General features: G+C 38.1%; 1 protein-coding gene across 1 annotated transcript in view; it reads left to right on the top strand.

The window, feature by feature from the left end:
• The first annotated feature begins 4,094 nt into the window (after positions 1-4,094).
• top3b (DNA topoisomerase III beta) overlaps positions 4,095-20,417 on the top strand; it is a 95,794-nt gene continuing 79,471 nt past the window's right edge. Inside the window, exon 1 of the mRNA XM_031300899.2 lies at positions 4,095-4,378. Within this exon, the coding sequence (XP_031156759.1) occupies positions 4,309-4,378 (70 nt within the window). The 5' untranslated portion in view covers positions 4,095-4,308. The remainder of the gene's footprint in view (positions 4,379-20,417) is intronic.

Here is a 20,417-nt window from a genome sequence, read left to right as displayed (position 1 = left end):
AATTCCTCCAGGGCATAGAACAAATACAACCACTCGACCCGGTCGATTGCCTTCTCGGCGTCGAGAAGGCAATACTCCAATACTCCGGCTCCGGTTTACTATTTCCGCTTCCGGTTTCATAGACACGCCCATTTCCGTCCGCCATGTTTGCTGCAGTATATAACTACTACCATGCTTCAGGCATTATTTTGATAATTATAATGATGATTACTTGTATGTTTTCTATGTTAATAATTTGTTTCTTTCAGATCACAAAGAAATTGAGTGGGCTTCTGCAAAGGGAACAGTACTGTGGATGACGTCTGTGGGCAATGAAAGTGGTCAGGTGCTGATTAGTGTCCTGACTGCAGATGAAGGTGGTGGAATCGATGCAATGCCAGCTGGGTTGGTGGAGCGATACAGGAAGGCAGGTGTTGCTCCTCTGACTTTGCTCTATGTGGACTCCCACTGCTGCAAGGAGGCAGGAGACACAAAGCTGCAGCTTTAGTTACTTTGCAGATTCAGATTAATAATACAAAATAATATGAATAAATTATGATGTATATAGTGGATAAAGATGAGACTTTGTTGATCCCGTGGTGAAATTCACAATCTACCTGCCAAGTCATACTTCCGTTTTTATTTTGGTGAAAGTAACTCAAAAGTAACGCAAAAGTAGTGTAAAGCATTACAATCCAGAGACAGTAATATTGTAATATAACTAATTACTCTAAAATGACATGGTTATCAATTAATCAGTGTCTGGGAAAGAATTGCTCAAGGGCAAGGAATGCCTGGAAATATACTACGGATAGAGTGGAAAAATCATATGTAACTCAGCCCAGTCAATTTCAATAAAAAAACAAAATATAACATCCTAAGCCTGGTCACTCTAGTTCTTTTTTCAAGCGTTACTCAAACAGGACAAAATTGTGCCTTTGTTGGGGACTACTTTCAGCGGTGGATGAATCCACATTTGGTGCTGTAGTGAGTATTTGTGGCAGCAGGATGGTGTGTGTGTTGTTGAGTCAGAGTAAAGAACAGTGTGTGTTGATGGTGATGGAGGAACATGTTAGCCAGTGCAGCAGTGTGTCTCACTGATGACATGTTATGATCCATCAGGCTGTGATACACACACAGGACTTGTTAGCAGAGACATTCACTGCTGGTTTGGGTCTGCACACGGGATTGGTTGACTATAAGACAAATATACCATGTAATCAGCCTCATCCTGTAAATGCATTACTAGAGTACTTTATTTTCCTCTCATTCTTGAGAATGAAGAAGTCTTGAAGAATAATTCTGGTTTATTCAGACTTAGTTCTTGTACTCATTGTTTTGGCAATCATCCCCATCAGTACTAACAACATTATATTCATCACCTATTAGAGAAAAGAACCACTTCATCCAATGTTTAAAATGAATAAAATCGTTTGCCAGCCTACTTACTGGAGGTCCACAACTATCCTTTACAACTGTACTATTTTGTATGTATTATCTGTGTCAACTTCAAAAATTGCTCTTGAGAAATGTCATGTTTATTGCCCCACCCTTCCAACTGTTTCAATCTTTTTTAAGTATGTTAACACCCTTTTTCTTTTAATAGGCCCATTTAAACCATTGACATTGAAGCTGAGGCAGGAAAAACAAACAAAAGAAACCAAAACCTCCCCATTCCCTCAAGCGCCAACCCCTTGAACACTCGTCACCATCCAAAACCACAAACCGGGACCTAAGTTTAACGCTCTGAAGCTGTTCTGTTTTTAAAACATGTTATTACTCGGTGTACAGACAACATTAAATGAATATGCAATAACACCCTCATAACAGTAAAAGTAAACTTGGTAATAGAGATTATCTTTCAAGTGCAGCCACAAATATCTTAAGTCAATAATGTCCAAAAAAGAAGGGGATAGCATTGCACTTACATAGTAGTCACTCAGTAAATAAACTGTAGAAAGGATATGGGGAATGTCACTTTCCTCTCCTTAGAGAGGTTGCAACACTGCACCCGCACTTTCAGCTAACTGAAGATCAACGTTTGCGTTACCGTTGTACATGATGGGCCCACCTTTCTCTCTGGACATAATACAAATACATGAAACAGTATTTTACTATTATTGTTATCTTTATTGTATACATCCTTAAATACAACTACAGCAATATTACATACATTATGTATTTTTTCTTTCAGACTTGCGTCACTTTCTAAGAATCCTGGTGGGTTGGACACTTTTTCCATGGTGCATAACTTACTGGAAAAACTGAGCAACTATTGCCATGGTTGCTGTTGACAAAATCACTTATTAAATATGTAAATTGAAGTGATATTGGCTTTACAGAGCTGTCCGATTGTCTGATATGAATGACCGCATTGCATTATGGGATAAATATGCCCTCGTAGTTTCCTGTCTTACCGCATACTGTAATATTTCGCTGGTAATAAAACCGAGATAATAATATTAAAATAAAGTAATAAAAACCATGGTGAATAAATGCTGATTAATGTAGCAATTATAGTTTTAAAAATATAAAAAACAACTAAGCAATAGCCTACCTACAGCTGCTGCAGTCTCTGAAATACATTAGTTTTAAATTTGGGCTGAGCATTACAAAAAACCCTGCTTTCAGATAATTTAGATTTTATTGCCTAATTAATATTATAAAAATAATGAAGTCAACTACTACAACCCATTTTAGGGCACATTACAGTTATTCTCTTCAGCAACTTCAGTGGGCATTTGTTTCTCAAAACTGTGGCAAAATGTAGGCTACCTGACGGACGTATTTGTGGCACTGCAAAAATGTGGCCAGAGGTGCATTTATCCAATGAGACCTAAGTTAAATCAACACCTCTCTCAGCACTTCAGGTGGAAGTTGGACAAATGCCAATGCAACTAAGAAGGAAACAGGTAAGGGCCAGTAATTGGGCAAATCTACAGAGTCAAAAGGATTCACATCTTACAAAAGGGATAGGAATGAATGTGGGGAAAGCAATAAAATAAAAAGGAAATATTTTGAAATATGATTTCAGGAATTAGGATTCAGTGATTGGGTTACAAGCCCAACCGTTTTAATGCCATCTGTTCTACCATGGTTACTGCCTTAGCCTATAGTTGATTTTTCCATATTGAAACAAGTACATTCAAGCAAATGTAATTAATATGCAAGCTTATGTGAACACTGCTGCATGAGAGATATGGATATTGTGTACATTTATTTACCGATGGTTCTAAGAATATAGAGAATGGAAAACAAGCTGTGCTTTTTATATTCCAGACTTAAAAGTAAAGGTGTATAAAAGATTAACTGATGATGAAATGATAGCAATTTCATTTGCTCTACAGTGGATAGAAGAAGTCAAACCGAGAATGCTATGTTCAGATTTATGTGCAGCTCTGGCCAGTCTTAAGCATGCTTCATCAAGATGCAGAGAGGACATTCTTTATTAAATTATATTATCCTTATATAGAGTCAGTAGCCTGGGAATAGATTTTATGTGATATACAGTATATGATAGTTTTTATGGGTACCAGCATAGGCATCTGAGGGAATGAGATAGTAGATACTGGCTAAAAATGGATTAAAAGCAATATGTGAGGATGTGACAATACCAGTAAGCAAAACAGATGCAAAGCTTAAGATACAGTGGCAAAGTCTATGGGACACTGATACTAAAGGAAGACATGCATTCCAGATTCACTGGAAAGTGGGGGAGGAAAGGGTACTGGGGAAGAATAGGAGAGAATAGTACCTGTTTAGCAGAATGAGGTCACACAAAGGATCTCTGCACCTTATTAGGAAACATCCCACTGGAAATTGTGATGCCTGAAATCAAATGGAGACTGTGGATCATGTACTTCTATTATGACCTAAATACTCAACTGAAAGACTGGTGTTAAAGGATGGACTGGAACGTGAAGGAATTAAGCACATTCACATTAAAACAATCTTTGCAAATAACTCTAGAAATATGGTGTTTAAAGTCATCTTCACATAACTAAAACAAACTTGACTTATCACAAGAATGTAAGGAAAATATAACAAGGATACAGTAGGCGGCGATAATGCTCCGACTGGTTACAAGTCGCCTTTAAAAAGAAGAAGAAGAAAGTCCACGCACCGGAAGAGAATCGTGTATAGGGTTTACTGTCGTGGTCTATCGTGGTTCCTAAAACAGCATTTTAGCAAGCAATTATATCCAAAATTAACACTTTTCTTTATCGTGGATTGGTTGTCGCTAGAACCCATTAATCAGGTTTAAGGTAGTAACGTTAAGACTGCTTGTGAGCTGAGTTTGATAGTGGAGCTGTTCGCACTTCATTCAAAATGAAAACTGTTTTGATGGTGGCAGAGAAACCATCCTTGGCTCAGTCTATTGCCAAAATCCTCTCTAAAGGTGGGTACGAATTTATTTCTATGTAATATGCTACAACGTAAGACTTTAATTTAACACAAAGGGACAATCCCCAGGTTAATAGCAACAGACTAACGTTGGAGTAACGTTATCATTTTGCTTTGTTATTGAATACAGTGCCTTTATAACTAACGTTAGAAACCGGGGTGAAGTTAGTTTATTAATGTTTGACATTCGTCGGTTTTCATGGATGTTACCTTCAATAGGTCCGTGTCAAAGCCTAGATTTCACTCAGTTTCAGGGTATGCTGGAGAGCTAGTTTAGACAGACGTTTCACAGATTTTTTTTAACTCGAATTCATCTATAAATGACAACGCAGTTAAGAGCGCAAATAACTGAATGTCTGTCCAACGCGCCCGTCACAATAGACGTACTTACAAAACAACTGAGGTATAAAGGAGGAACAGTCAAGCAAAATAACAACCTAAATTTGTTTGTGTATGTGTGTCCGTGTGTATTAGAGCTTAGATCGGCCCAAAAAATAAAGCCCGAACCTGCCCGAGCACGTTGTGTCCGAGCCGGCCGGCCCGAAACATTAACTGTAATTATGAGCCCGAGCCCGATTTAAACCCGACAATTTTTTAATACGTGGGCCGTTATAACTGACGTTCTCAACTACAATTCAGAGTTGTTTGAACTGCAGAAATCTGTTTAGAATAATACAACAAGGACGAAGCATGTAAACTGCGCTGTTTGTTTAGAATGGAACGGATCGCAATTGGATCCGAATGAAGAAACGTAAAAAAAAAAAAGAAACAATGATGAACAACATATTGTTGTCACTGCCCACGACTTGTTTAAACTGCTTCCATACCTCCGACTTGCTCAAAGTTAATTCTCCTGTTTTTCTTTTTTTCTTTACATCTTCAAGCTCCCTGATGCGTGCGAGAGGAGGAGACTCCGCGCATGACACGTGCTGCATTTTGTAACTGCAGCCTAACTTTTGTACACATTTGTTACTTTTATATAGCCTATATATATATATATTTATAATATTTCTGATTATGGCATAGCTATCTCCCCACCCAAATAGGATAATAAGGTAATGGATAAAAAAAAAAAAAAAAAATTGCTTGATCAAGGGTCCGGCCCAGGCGCGGTCCGGCCCGGGCCGAGGATGTGGCGGAAAATAACGGCCCGAGCCCGATGGTCGGGCTTTGGCCGAGAATCTAAACTCTAGTGTGTACGTGTGTGCGTTTATGGGTGAGTGTATGTGTCACTAGCTATGTTTCCATCCACACGTTTTTATCAGAATTAAGTGATATCGAATGAAAAATGCCTTATGGAAACAGTAAAATTCGATTGAATATCGACTCAAATGAAATACGGTTGGTCTCATCGGATTTTATCTTGATCGATATACGGCTTATGCGATAAACGCTGATGGAAACGTTATTTGCCGAATAAATAATGATTTTGCGATTAAGTTTTAGGTCATTTTATGGTTGCAACCCGCCACAAAACAAAGAAGAAGAAGTTTTAGTTCATTTCCGCCCAGTATTTCCGCTCTGTTTGTACACAGATTGGCGGGTGTCAACAAAGACAGATGTAAGTGGACGAACAAGGAGACGCACTACCGGGAGTGCCAACACAAATGTCCCTTATGATGCAACGATCGTCTACCACAGCCTGTAGTACGATTGATGGCCAGCCCTTTCTATTGACTAAATCCCTATAGACTTCAGCAGGGGGTCTAATCGGGACGTGAGTCCCGTCTATTGCGCCATACACCTGTGGCACAGGGTGCACTCTGGAGTTATGCAGCAAGATATCATGCACCTCATCCACTCCAGGTAGGTATATATACCTTCACATCATCCTCGTTCGTATGGCATTGCACACGGCGTAAACACTGTCTAAAATCTATTCGATATACCAATTTGATCGCAAAACAGCATCTGACGTCATTACGCACAGGTTTTTATTCGCTTTAAAGCCGTTGGATGGAAACACACTTTCACCAGCTTTATTCGCATGAGTTTTTTTTACCGAACTTCAGATAATTCGATTGACAAGTGGATGGAAACTTAGCTTATGTGTGAATAGCCAATTCACAAAATAACAGCTGTGAAATGTGTAAGAAGATGTCTGAGACCTATTACAGGTGGTTTGATGTCAATATATTCATATATGAGAAACCTATTAAATTGATAACCTTTTATATATGCATTTTATATACTATAGGTCACTGATGAGGATGCTAAGGGATTTGCTAAAGACTTTTTCACAAAATAACAGCTGTGAAATTTGTAAGAGGATATCTGAGACCTATTACAGGTGGTTTGATGTCTATATATACATAAATGAGAAACTTATTAAATTGATAACCTTTAAATATGCATTTTTATACAATAGGTCACTGATGAGGATGCTATAGGGATTTGCTAAAGACAAACTAAAAGCTGTGAAATTTGTAAGAAGATATCTGAGACCTATTACAGGTGGTTGGATGTCAATATATTCATTAATGAGAAACGTGTTGAAATAATAATCTTTAAATTTGCATTAAATAGCTACCAGATCACTGATATTGATAAGGTATTTTCAAAGGATTTTTTCACAAACTAACAGCTGTGAAATTTGTGAGGGGATGTCTGAGACATATTACAGGTGGTTTGATGTCAATACATTCATTAATCAGAAAATGGTTTAAACTACCATCATTATTGGTAACTATAGCCTACATCTTTATTCGTTATTTATTTTTACTAATTCACAAGTGTGAAATGTGTAATGGCTCCCCCTCTATAATGGAAGTGGTTTGAGATTTCTATGTTGTAAAACAAAAAAGATAAAGATTAAAATGAGTGGAGTTGTAATTTTACAACGGTCCCTAACTACCTCTATAGTGACGGGCGCATTGGACAGACATTCAGGTATTTGCGCTCTAAACTGCGTCGTCATTTTTGGTGATTTTGAGTTAACTAAAACTGTGAAACATCTGTCTAAATAAGCTCTCCAACATACCCTGGAACTGGGGGGAATCAAAGTATTGACACGGAGCTATTGAAGGTAACCTCTACGAAAACCGACGAATGTCAAACATTAAACTAACTTCACCCCGGTACGTTAGAATACTTATAAAGTAGTACAGTTTGAGTGCTAATTATTTTGCATTTATTCCGTTCTGCATTGGTTGCTCCCATGTGAATTTAGTGTATTTAGTCAGGTTGTTGTCGGAACATCATACCGTTTCTGGACCTTGTCTTGGTAGGCGGTCTCATGCTCTCCACCTGAGATGAGTCCCACCACTTTCGTGTCATCTGCATATTTAATAAGAGCTGGAGGTAAGGATTGGTGTGCAGTCATGTGTATAATGTGAGTACAGTAGTGGGCTCAGCACCCAGCCTTGTGAGGAGCCAGTGCTGAGTTTGAGTGTGAAGTTAGGTTGACTGTAACCACGGTGTTCCCAGCGCGCAATATTTTTTCCCTACTATGGCCACGCCAAGACCCGCCCTTCATTAACATTCACACACTACTGGCCAGGCCAATTTTTTTATTTATTTAATAATGTAATATGAAAGTAAGTATGCAAGTAATAAATTAAACAGAAACAAATAAAAATATATATATGTAAAGAAGTGACAGTCTTACAAACCGCAGGAGTTCCCAATTAAAAAATTGTGAGTAGACATCAGATATTAAAATACCTTTCTTATTGGTTACTAATTCAAGAGACTCAAAGTATATGTCAGTTTCAATTTGGAATAGTTTAAAACATGGTGTTGCTTTGGAAAATTTTGCTTTGTGAATATGGAGTTTACCTAATAAAATAAAGAGGTTTACAATATTACATACATTCCTATCTTTACATTCAAAATATGTAATAATATGTTTCCCTTCAAGTGTAATTGTATGTGTTGTTTTAGATACCATATAATTTTCAAAACTTTTCCAGAAAGTAATACAGAATGAACAACCATTAAAAAAGATGGGTTAACGAAGAATCGTTAATTCTGTCTTACAAAACTACAATAAGTATCAACAGGCATGAATTTTGAGATAAACAGGTTGGTAGGATATATATTATGCAATATTTTCAAATGTAATTCCCTTACTTTGTTTGTGATACAATATCTAAAAGGAACAAGCCACGCCCTATGCCAGTTAATATCAGTAAAATGAGAATTCCAGAAAAATTTCCCACGGGGTGTTATTTTCTTTATATTTAGGAAGCATTTTCTAATGTGCTTATTAGTACATTTGCTGCTCAAAATATCAATACCATTTATATAAAGAGTAAAATTAAAACCAGGAACTTAATTTTGTTATAACTTTTCAATTCAATCTTGTAATGTTGTAGTTACATTTCAATAAAAATGTAAGACCTCCTACACTATTAAAAATGTTATTGGGGATAAAGTACCATAAAGACTTTGGTGCTCTCAAACATTCCTTCAACTATTTCACCTTAAGGGTGTAATTCAAGTCCCAAAAGTCCAGAAGTTCAAATCCACCTTCATCCTTAGAACCAGAGAGCACCGCTTTTTTTAAATGATGGGGTCTGTTTTTCCATACAAAATTCATAAATATGGTATTTATGTCTTTACTAGGGCTGTCAAAATAACGTTAATTTCGATTAATTAATCTGAGAAAAAATAACGCGTTAAAAAAAATAACGCAGATTAATCCATTCCATATTGAACTTTGACCCAGAGCCATTCTAGTCACCATTCGACTGTAAAATGACGGAGGGAGACGAGAAAGCGCTGCCTGGATCATTGATTGGAACATTTACTTATAAAAAATCTTCTTCCTGAATAGGGTTGGGTACTGAAATCTGGTGCTAATATGGCACAGGTGCCTTTATGACCTGCATCTACCAGACTGAATAGCGACGCGGATTTCGGCGCCTCATTTCGGTGCCACTGATATGTCTGTGCTTCTCTCGGATGCTCTAAAACAGACGTTACAGGAAACAGAAACATCGCAGCAGCTAACGTTAGCCTACCGCTAGCTAGTAGCTGGATTAAACACGGTTACAATGCTGACGGCTAACGCTAAACGGTGTAAAGTGTGACTGTATTTTACTGTAGAGGATTCAACAGCGGGATGTAACAATGTGCAGTTGCCGTTGTCGGAAAAACACAGATGGTGTGTTCAATGAAACTGGTAATTTACAGTTAAAGGCCCTTTTCCCATCTGGTAGTTGTTTTCCTCATTCAACAGCAATTTACTAGTGAAATCAGTTATTGTTATAGTTATTACATTATTATTAAATCATTTAATTTTGACCATATGGCCTTAGCAATAAACAAGTCTTCTTTAATGTTGCTTACTGTTGTTTAGTACCCTTCTTTTTTTTTTTTTTTCTTTTTAACTTTCTTAAAAAGTATCGGTTAAGGCACCGGGCAAAAATTATGTATGCGATTAATTTAGATTAATTAATCACAGAGTATGTAATTAATTAGATTCATTTTTTTAATTGATTGACAGCCCTAGTCTTTACATGTTGAATCATGGACATTAAGAGAGAGAGGGCAGGGTAGACAAATCTTGAAATCCCTTCTGCTTTAGTCAGAAGAATCCTTCCTAAAATAGAAATGTCTCTTTGAAGCCATACATTCAGTTTTGTTTTAGTCTTCTTCAATTTAGACGAAAAATTAAGTTGTTGACGTTCCATGTGGTCCTTGCAGATATGAATACCTAAATATTTTACACATTTCTTAACAGGTATATTAAACATTTTTTCCTCTTCAGTCTGATACAGACATAACAAATCTAAAATGTGAAATGTTAAGTGTTAAACCTGAAGCAGCTGAAAATTGGTCAGTTAGGGTTATAACATATTCAATCTGATATTTGTCATTCAATAAGAGAGCTGCATCATCTGCTAGTTGAGTTAATCTAATTTCCTTACCAAAAATAGACAAACCTTTTAATAATAGGATTATGTTGAATATGTAATGACAGTAATTCAACAACCAGCAGGAACAATAATGGTGAAATAGGGCAGCCCTGGTGGACTGATCTCAGTACAGGAAAATCTGAAGTGCTTTGAGTAAAAAATAGTGTTCTACCGTATCAAATGCTTTATAAAAATCAAGAAATACTATCAGTACATCAGTATTGATGTTATCAGAATAGTCCAGCAAGTCTTATATCTGAGCTAATGTGACAGTTAGACATAAAACCTGTTTATGTCTCACTTATCTCATGAAGACCTCTTTTTAACCATTTAGCAAAAATTAATAATAAAATGTTGTCAATATTTAAGAGCGTAATAGGTCTCCAATTTTCTATCATTAAGTGATCTTTATCAGGTTTAGGAAGAAGACATATTAAACCTTGGACGTTCGCAAACCATTTTAAATTGTTCAGATATAGTTGGTGTAAATGCTTTAACTGACTAGACAAATCTATCACAATCACCAAATTGAATATTTGACTTGTATATTTTACTATAAAATGTACCAACATATCTTGAAATGTCTAAAGAATTAGAGGTGATGTTATCATTAATTTTAAGAGTAGTTAAATTATTTCTCTTGCGATTTCGCTTCTCTAAAGCAAAGAAATAACTCAAATTTCTTTCCCCTTGTTCCAGCCATTTTACTCGAGACCTTACAAATGCCCCTTTTAGCCATTTCAATGTAAATGTTATCTATTTCCTCTTTAATTTTTTCATTGTTTCTTCTTCCTCTGAAAGATTATCCTTAATCATTAAAGCATTTCATTTATCCATAATACTTATCTCTTTGGCTGTGGGGCATAACTATGTGATGATTCTGACACAAATTGCAGACAAGAGGGAGATATAAGCCATAGATCAATTCTAGACTGTAAGGATCTACTGACGTTGCTCCAGGTAAATTCGTTAATGTCAGGGTTTAAAAATTGCCAAACATCTATAATTGCCAGTTGTTAACAGATATATACAGTACTTTTGAATCTTAAATGTGGGATTAATCTAACAGGTACTCTATCTACAAGATCATCTGGAGCATCAGTATAATTGTCTCCAGTAATCAAGTGTGCATCCTTATATTTGTTTTTAAAGGCTTCAAGTTTCATACAAAGTTGTAAAAGCATTATTTTTGCTAGAGCTGTATTGTTAGTTATATAAATTGCAAATTATAAAGAAGGAATTGTTGAAAACCAAGATTATCCATATACCCTCATTTGAGATCACTGATTCAACTATATCTCCTTTAAAATTGTTAAGGAGAATGGTGACACCTGCTGATTGTTGAGAGGCATGACAGAAATAACATTGATCGCCCCATTGTGCTTTCTAAAATTTCACATCACTGTCCACCGAATGAGTCTCTTGTAAAAATATCAAATCAGCATTTTTTCGTCTACTGATCAAAAAGATTGATTAACTTTTGGTGCTGTCACGGATACCCCTGACATTAAGAAATATAATTTTTAAGGAACTAAAATGGAAGTCTGTCATAATGAAAGAAAAAGAAAAAAAATCTGAACTGGATGTCTGTTAAGGTTATAGGAACTAGTTAAAGAAAAAAATACTCTGAGATAGGAAATATCAGAGATTTGCTTACCGTCAAGTTGAAAGCTCTGAACATGAGTACCTCAATTAACTCCTGAAATTCTTATTTTAACTATTAAATGAACATATTGCTCTTTTAATTGTATACAGGGCGAACAAAATAACCCATTAAGATTGGGTGGCATATTTAACTTGAAAATTTTACCTCACATTAAGGGAGGTTTAACAAGTTATGCAGTGTGTCTCACACCGTTAATGATGACAGCAGGACCCTGCCATTTAGTTTTCTTTCCGTCAGCGCGCGCTTGCTTCACAAGAGGCCACAGTTTATTTCTGCACTGTCTCGCCTGTTGGGTTAAATCCTCAGTCATCCGGAGGTTCTTCCTCTTCATGACATCAGCGTTGAGGGAAGCTCTCCATAGTTTGAATCTGAAGGTGCACATGGTGAATTGAATGTTGATGGGACGTGTGCTTTTATCCTCTCACGGGCGTCCGACCCTGTGCACGGTGTCCACCATGAATCCAAGCTTGATATTTTCCTCTGGAATGATTTCGGTGATAATCTCAGCACCTCCTTCCTCACCTCCTCATTGCTGCGTTCTGGAAGATTCAGAAGACGAAGATTCCATCTCCTACTGTACCGCTCTGACTCTTCTTGTTTCTTCACTGTGTCATCAGTTCTTTTCCACTGGATTTCCAGCCCTTTCACCTTTTCCTGCACTCTAACAATCTCGGCTGTATTTTTCATTACCATTTCTTCAAACTTCAAAAAAACGGTCATTCAAGCCATAAATGGCTTTCAGCATTTCAGCATTTGATACCGTTTCCTCTTCTTTGGTGCAGACCTTCTTAGGATTTGGGCTTTTCGAGGGAGTATCAGGAAGAGGTTTACATAAACTGGGAAACACATTTTCAGCATCTATATCCATTATCAGGCCTCCCTTTCTCACATTCTTGGCATCTATCTTGTACATCTTAGCACATGTGTCCTGGCTGTTAGAAACTTTGGTTTACAGCACACTGCACACGTGTCCTGGTTGAGCAAAACTTTGGCTAACAGCGAACAGTTCGTAAGCTAGTTGCTATTTCACTAAATTTGACCAGCTAAAGTCCTTTTGTTCGGCCAAATTAACTTAGTGGATGCAAGAGCAATGTTCCACTCCTTTGTTTATCGATGATATAGTCTCAATAAGCCAATTTACATGTCGGTGGCCATCTTGGACCAACCCCAACAGCCAACAGCTGTCGTTTCCAGCCCGAAGGAAAGCTCCGCAAGCTAAGCTTGACAGACTGGGGGCGGTTTGTGAGAAAGTCCATAATCCAAGTGCAGATGTGAATGGGTAGGCCTAGGTGGTCCAAATCAGTATGTCTGGTATAATAGTATTAAATGCTGAGCTGTAATTTATTTATATGGCTGCTAATGTTGTTAATTTCTTCCCAATTTTGGGTCAGATTACTACATATACAACATATCCGGTAAAGTAGTATTTGGTTTAGAAGCCTTTATTGGTGATTTTTTATGGTACAAAGTCCTGCTCCATTGCATTCAGTCTCAGGCTCACATTGCAACAACAGTGGAGATTCCAGAGACTCGAGGACATGCGGAATCACGCTGACTGGGCTTTTTCGGGAGGGGGGCTTAAAGACACAGCGCTCCAACAGAGCGTCTCAGACTGAGGGTGAATACAGGTGCAGCAGCCATGGGCAGTATGAAAAAAATAAATTGTTTTTTGAACATTAAAGCATGTAAACATGTTCTAGTAGAACCACAAAATACAAGTATGAAACAATATATAATAGGTTTCTCAAAGTACTTCATAACATTGGGAGTGAGTGCGATAGGTCTCTAATTATTTAGACATAGTCTGCAACAGGCTTTTTAGGGACTGGGATGATAGTGGCTGTTTTAAGGCAGGGTGAGAGGATGGCCTGTGCCAGATACAGGTTAAAGATATAGTTTAGTTTAGTTTGTGAAGACAGCAGCAAGTTGGTAGGCAGCCTTCCCTGGGTAATCGATCTGAACACCTGTCTCACCTCATGTTCCTGTACAGCAATATCATCATCAAGACAACAAGCAGACGCCTGTCCCGGTCATGGATGTATATTAACGGTTGGCTCATTGTTCAGATGCTACACCTAATGGGGTGTTTACACCAGGACAAAAGCAAATATTAGCGTTGCACCATTGATGTGTGTTTAATCGTTGGATCATATTTGGATCATGGTGTTTTATTACGCTACTCATGTTACCTGCTAGTGTAGAGTTGTAGGCACCAACAAAGTTTCTTTCTGTCATCAATATGGCCAAAATGACCACTATTGCTTAGGGGTATAAAGATTCATCAATATGAAACAAGTTCCCTAGCCACATGCTAACACTCACAACAGTATTATTGTGCTCATATGTGTACTCACGTAATATTCTTTATGATTATTATTGGAGTGCTCACAATGGCTGTGTAACATGGACCTATGTTGAGTTACTTTCTCTAAGATTACAGCAGCAAGGAGGCTGTTAAATTGAATATGGAGCTGATGTAGGCCTGCACGATATTGGGGAAAAAAACTGACATTGCGATATATATTGCTATATGAAAAAAAGACAAATTTTTACAAGATGACATAAATAGCTCTATTTGGAAATAGATAATTCTTGACTACTGGGGTGATTTTGTAGGGGAGTGCATCTACATAGAAAATAAAAATGAAAGGAACTTTTCTAATGTGAACTAGAGCTGCAAAGATTAATCGATTTAGTTGTCAGCTCTTAAATGAATCGCCAACTATTTTGATAATCGATTCTGTCGAATCTGTTTGAGTAATTTTTTAAGACAAAAGTAAAAATTATTTGATTCCAGCTTGTTAAATGTGAATAATTTCTAGTTTCTCCTCTCCTCTGTGACAGTAAACTGAGTTGAATTTGAGTTGTGGACAAAACAAGACATTTGAGGATGTCATCTTGGGCTTTTGGCAAACACTGATCCACATTTGTAAGCATTTTCTGGTTGCTTACAATATCATCTCTCAAAAAACTAAACATATTTAGTGCAGTTAAAAAACATTTTCTGAAATGCAATAACAACCTCAAACTAAGGCATACATTAAACATACATAAAGATTACCTTATGTTGTGCAACTTAACTTTCAGAACTACAAGTTTCAACCTGAGACTGATCTGTATATAGGCCTATATCGTAAATATTACTTATACTCAACATATTTTCATTTATATATTTGATAACAATGTCACACTGCTCTGTTACACTTATGCTAGTAGATTGTTGATCAGCTGTTTCTCCGTGAAAAGAGTGAGTGAGAGAAAATGGTGCACAACAATCAGCTGTTTTTCTGAAGGGATAGTCAACAAGTCGGCTCTTTAGATCAAATTGTGGTCACCACTACGTATTTTCTTGTGTTGGTTTTTGGTAGTTGTTGTGTTTGGTGTAGTTTCATTGTCCATACGACTGTGATTTACTTTTGTCAGGTCCACTTTGTGGAATGGATGATTAAGTTAGACTCTATGTTTTCTGTTCAGATGCTGAAGCATTGACGTTGTGCTATTATTGTGGTAAGCTAGTTCGATTTCGCAGTAGACACACTGTACAGAGTTTTTGTTTTAATTACATTTGAACTAATTCCAAACTTTGGACACTTTCTGTCGTTTCCTCCAGCCTGTCTCTTTTCTTAGCCCCTCACTATTTATGCTCACTTTCTTCATTTTGTAATCTGCGCCATCAGTCTTCATGGCATGTGTCGCCAGCAGCGTCAGCCCAGTGTGCGACAGTAATCATTCGTGTGGAAACACCGTGAGCGATACAATGTTGGTAACGTTGATTAAACGAAGCTTCGAGACGAATCATTTTGCATCGAGGTTTTTTAGTAATCAAATTATTCAAGTTACTCGAGGAATCGTTTCAGCCTAGTAGAAATACACTGATTGACTGACATGACGCCATTGTATTCATATAATGCTATCAATCCAGATTAAAGTGAATGATATTAATAATGCATGCATGTTGCTTCCTCTAATTTTCAGGTTGTGGTCGACTAGCAGGGCCTAGCCTTGGTTGTTTGATAAATTAATCAACATTGATTGTGATTGGTGGTTTGCTGTGCGTGCAGAGCCTGCATGTCACACACTATCAACAAACTATCCAAGAACACTTAAATCAGTGTAAAAAACGTTATATCAGACACAGAAATTAGTGTGTGTTTATTCTATGTTGGCCCGCCATGCTAAAATTTCTGCCGCCACGGTATCAGAAATAGGGCAGACGGGGGGTTGCACGTGACCTGCAGACAAGATGGCTGCGTAGCGCGGTTGCTCTTGCCCTTTTCCCCCAACTTTTACTTATTATCCATCCACCTCGCATTGTTAACTTAACAACTTTTTGCCCCGAGTCTCCGTAAGCCCCGTGTACACGATGGCTGAAGGTTTGAGAAGCAAAACAGGGTTTGACCCTCTGAAAGACGACGAAAAGCTTGAGTCTTTTAAGCTAGCTGTATCGTCCATGCTAGCTGCCGCGATGAAAGAGCAGCAAACCTTTATTGAGAAACAGTTTGCGAAGTTTGAAGAACAGCTGGACAACATAAAAACAGAGGTAACGACTAACTCAAATGAAATTCACTCACTAAATGGTTCCCTGCTCTCAACGGTGAGAAGATGGAGGTGATGCGGGCTCATCGTATTGGTCCAGAGCGCAACACCGGATCCCGCACCTTGATCTGCAAGATGCTACGTTACACAGACCGGGACCGCATCTTAAAGGCAGCCAGAGGCTCTCGGATAGAGGTCAGCGGCAAAGAGATCCGCTTCGCCGCGGACTACAGTAACTACACCATCAAACGGCGCCGCTCATTTTCCGAAGCGATGGAGACAGCGAGGAAACTCGGTTTCATTCCATTCCTGATTTACCCCGCTAAACTGAAGCTGTCCCGCAGGTCAGAAGTGCACCTCTTTGAGACCCAGGCAGAGGCTGAGGACTTCCTAACAAAGGAATCTGATGTCTGGTATTCAAACTACTAACATATGATCTCTAGATAAGTGAACTATTATCCCGCACAGCCATAACACACCTCAGGGGCATACTCAAGGTAACTGTAACTCTATATGTTACTTGACAAAATGAGGGATGCTTGTTTATTATAATACTTGCTTTACGTGATTTAACTTCCAAGAGGCTCTGATATGGATGAATATTTACAGTTATGTAGTTGAGTTTCATATCTTTTTTTTTTTTTTTTTTTGTAAATCTCAAAAACTCTAACTTTGGATAATTCTCATTTTGTACTGTGGCCAATCTCTGCTGTTTTTCTTTTTATGACACTTGACTGGTTATACAGAATAATGTACCGGGGGTGGGCTTTTGTAATGGTGTGATAGCCGGCTTTCTCAGTTCAGGTGCCCAAATAGTGTGTGTTTTATATGTGGCTACTGCCACCTTGTTATATGTTTATAATGTTAGATGCAAGTTTGTATTTTTTCTCCTTTTTTTTTTTTTCTTTGGCGACATGGGGTTGAATATTTGGATCTCCACATTTCTGACTATAATGTATATGCAGGAAAACAAAACTTTGCCCAGCCTTGTCTGTAATAATGACTATGCTACACATAGCTAGCTGGAATATAAATGGCCTAAATGCCCCCATTAAGCGCTCAATGTGTCTTGATTGGCTTAAAAGACACAGGATAGACGTGGCCTTCATTCAAGAGTCACATTTTAAACACTCTGATAAACAACGCTTGTCGAACCGTTATTACTACACTTCAGCTGCGGATACTTTTGATTCTAAAAGCCGCGGTGCCCTGGTGGTGTTAAGGCGTAGCCTGTCCTTAACAATAATTGGAAGCTATGGAAGTGAGGATGGTCGAATTGCTTACGTTAAAACCAATATATTTGGGCAAAAAATTGCATTTCTGTGTATATATGCCACAAATCATTTTAGCCCGGAGTTCTTTGGCACAATTAGCAAGACGTTATGTGACCTGCAGGACTTTTCAGTTATTATTGGCGCTGACATGAGTGCTGTCCTGGACCCCTTACTCGATAGATCTAGTGCACCTTCTCAACATATTCCTCCTTCGACAGTTGCCTTCCAAGGTTTAATTGACGATTTCAGTCTCACAGATCTATTTAGAGCTATAAACCCTTCTTCAAGACAATATAGTTTTTATTCGTACAGACACAAAACCTATTCAAGGATAGATCATTAGCCAGTAGGCTTCTGCAATTTTATACTCTGAAATTCATTCAGCTGTGATTTATCCTAACTCTTTATCTGACCATTGTGTTATCGCATCACAGCTCACACTTGCCAAGACTCCAACTAAGGCCACAAGATGGCGATTTAACACCACATTACTTAAAAACAATGATTATTGTGACCATTTCAGAAATTCTTTTAAAACATTTATCTCAGAGAATGCTAACTCAGTAGAGGACCCTCGAGTCTTATGGGGCGCAATTAAGGGATTTGTGAGGAATATCACTATTTCCTTTTGCTTCTTACCTTAATCGAACAAGGCTGGGCAAAATTAATTCACTTGAAAATGAATTACAAAGGCTAGAACAGGCTCGGCAGAGGGATGGCGCATCAGAGGACAATAAAAAGAAAATTGACGCAGTCAGAATGAAGTTGAACAACATTTTGAGATTACGAGCTGAATTTCAAATTCATAGGACCAGAAGGAACTATTATTTTAATGGCTCGAGGCCAAGTCACTTGCTCTCTCTTAATCTGCAAAAATGTGAAAAATATTCCAACATTACAGCTATCAGCTCAGACCAAAAACTGCTGACTGCTCCCAAAGAAATCAATACTGCTTTCCAAAATTTTTATGCAGACCTATACAAATCTGAAATATCATTGGATAATACAAGATTTAGAGCTTCCTACGCTTACGCCAGAAGATGCACAGCGCCTTGGTGAACCAATCACTCTGACTGAGTTGAGAGGTGCGATAGCTGGAATGAAAAAAGGCAAGTCTCCGGGATGGGATGGAATTCCCCCAGAGTTTTATATCACCTTTTGGGAAGAGCTGGGACAATACTTTTTAGCCATGGTTCGTAAAGCTGTTGAAGTTGGTGCCTTTTTTAATGACACGAATGCTGCCTTGATAGCTGTATTGCCCAGACCCAATAAGGACACCACTAAATGTGGGAACTATAGACCATTGTCTATCCTCAATGCCGAGATAAAAATCTTTGCCCGTATACTGGCCTCGCGATTGGACCCCCACATAACTACGCTAATTAAGAGTGACCAGACGGGCTTTGTGAAATCACGACTTGCTTCTGACAATGTACGGCGTCTGCTTCATGTGATTCATGCTGCCAAGGATATTCCCTCTCCATGTGCAATGCTGAGATGCAGAAAAAGCCTTTTGACAGGCTAGAATGGGATTACCTGTGGATGGTTCTACAGCGCTTTAAATTGGGTTCAACTTTTATTAATTTAACTAAACTACTATACAATAACCCATCTGCAATGATAAACACGAATGGCATCATATCAAACAAGTTTAATTTATCGCGCTCGTGCCGACAGGGATGACCATTAAGCCCTTTTCTTTTTATTTTGTCATTAGAGCCCCTCGCACAGAAAATTCGTCAACACCCATTTATTTCCCCCATAACTTTTAACAATACCACACACTCCATTTCGCTGTATGCTGATGATATATTATTATTTTTTGATAGAGCAGCCATATCATTACCGCATATTTTGGATACTTTTCACGAATTTAGCTCTCTATCTGGTTATAAAATCAATTGGACCAAATCGGCGCTTCTCCCTTTAAACTCTAAATTGAACCTGAGCTCATTACCTCAGCACATCCCAGTGGTCAAACAATTTAAATACTTGGGGGTAGACATTTTTCCTTCATTAGCCAATATTGCCAATAAGAATTAACAGGGCATCTATAATAAAGTTGAGGCGGATCTCAGTAGATGGTCTCACTTGCCAAAATCATTACAAGCTCGTGTGTCAGTTGTTAAAATGGATATTTTACCATGCATACATTTCTTTTCCTCAATGTTGCCCTTACCACCCCCAATTGATTACTGGAAAAGAGTCCACTCTTTGGTCTCTAAATTTATTTGGGGAGGGAAACGGCCACGGGTGAAGTTAGCAACACTTCAACGGCATAAAACAGTGGGTGGTCTTTCCGTGCCTAACTTTAAATATTATTTTTGGTCATTTGTACTGAGACCACTTTCAGATTGGCTTAACCCCAATTCTGTTCCCTGTTGGAAACCTATAGAAAAGGACCTGGCATCCCCACACAGACTGGAGGATCTGATTTACTGATTTACGGCTTGGTCCCATAATGAGTTTCCTCTTATCAACATGGGTTATTGCTGAGAAGGAATCTAAGAGCACATGTAAATGGCACTTGAATAGTCCACTCTTCAACAACTATTCCCTACTCACTGGGGGGGTCTCATTCTCATCCCCGGATTGGAGCTCTAGGGGTATATATGTTTTAGCTGATGTGTATAACGAGAACGGGCTTCGTGACTTTAATGATCTGAGACTGTCTTACCAATTGCCTGGAACATCTTT

The sequence above is a fragment of the Sander lucioperca genome, chromosome 2, assembly GCF_008315115.2.
Source record: "Sander lucioperca isolate FBNREF2018 chromosome 2, SLUC_FBN_1.2, whole genome shotgun sequence".
In the NCBI taxonomy this organism is placed as follows: Eukaryota; Metazoa; Chordata; class Actinopteri; order Perciformes; family Percidae; genus Sander; species Sander lucioperca.
Note: the sequence above shows the minus strand (reverse complement) of the source record. Positions and strands in the feature narration are given on the sequence as shown.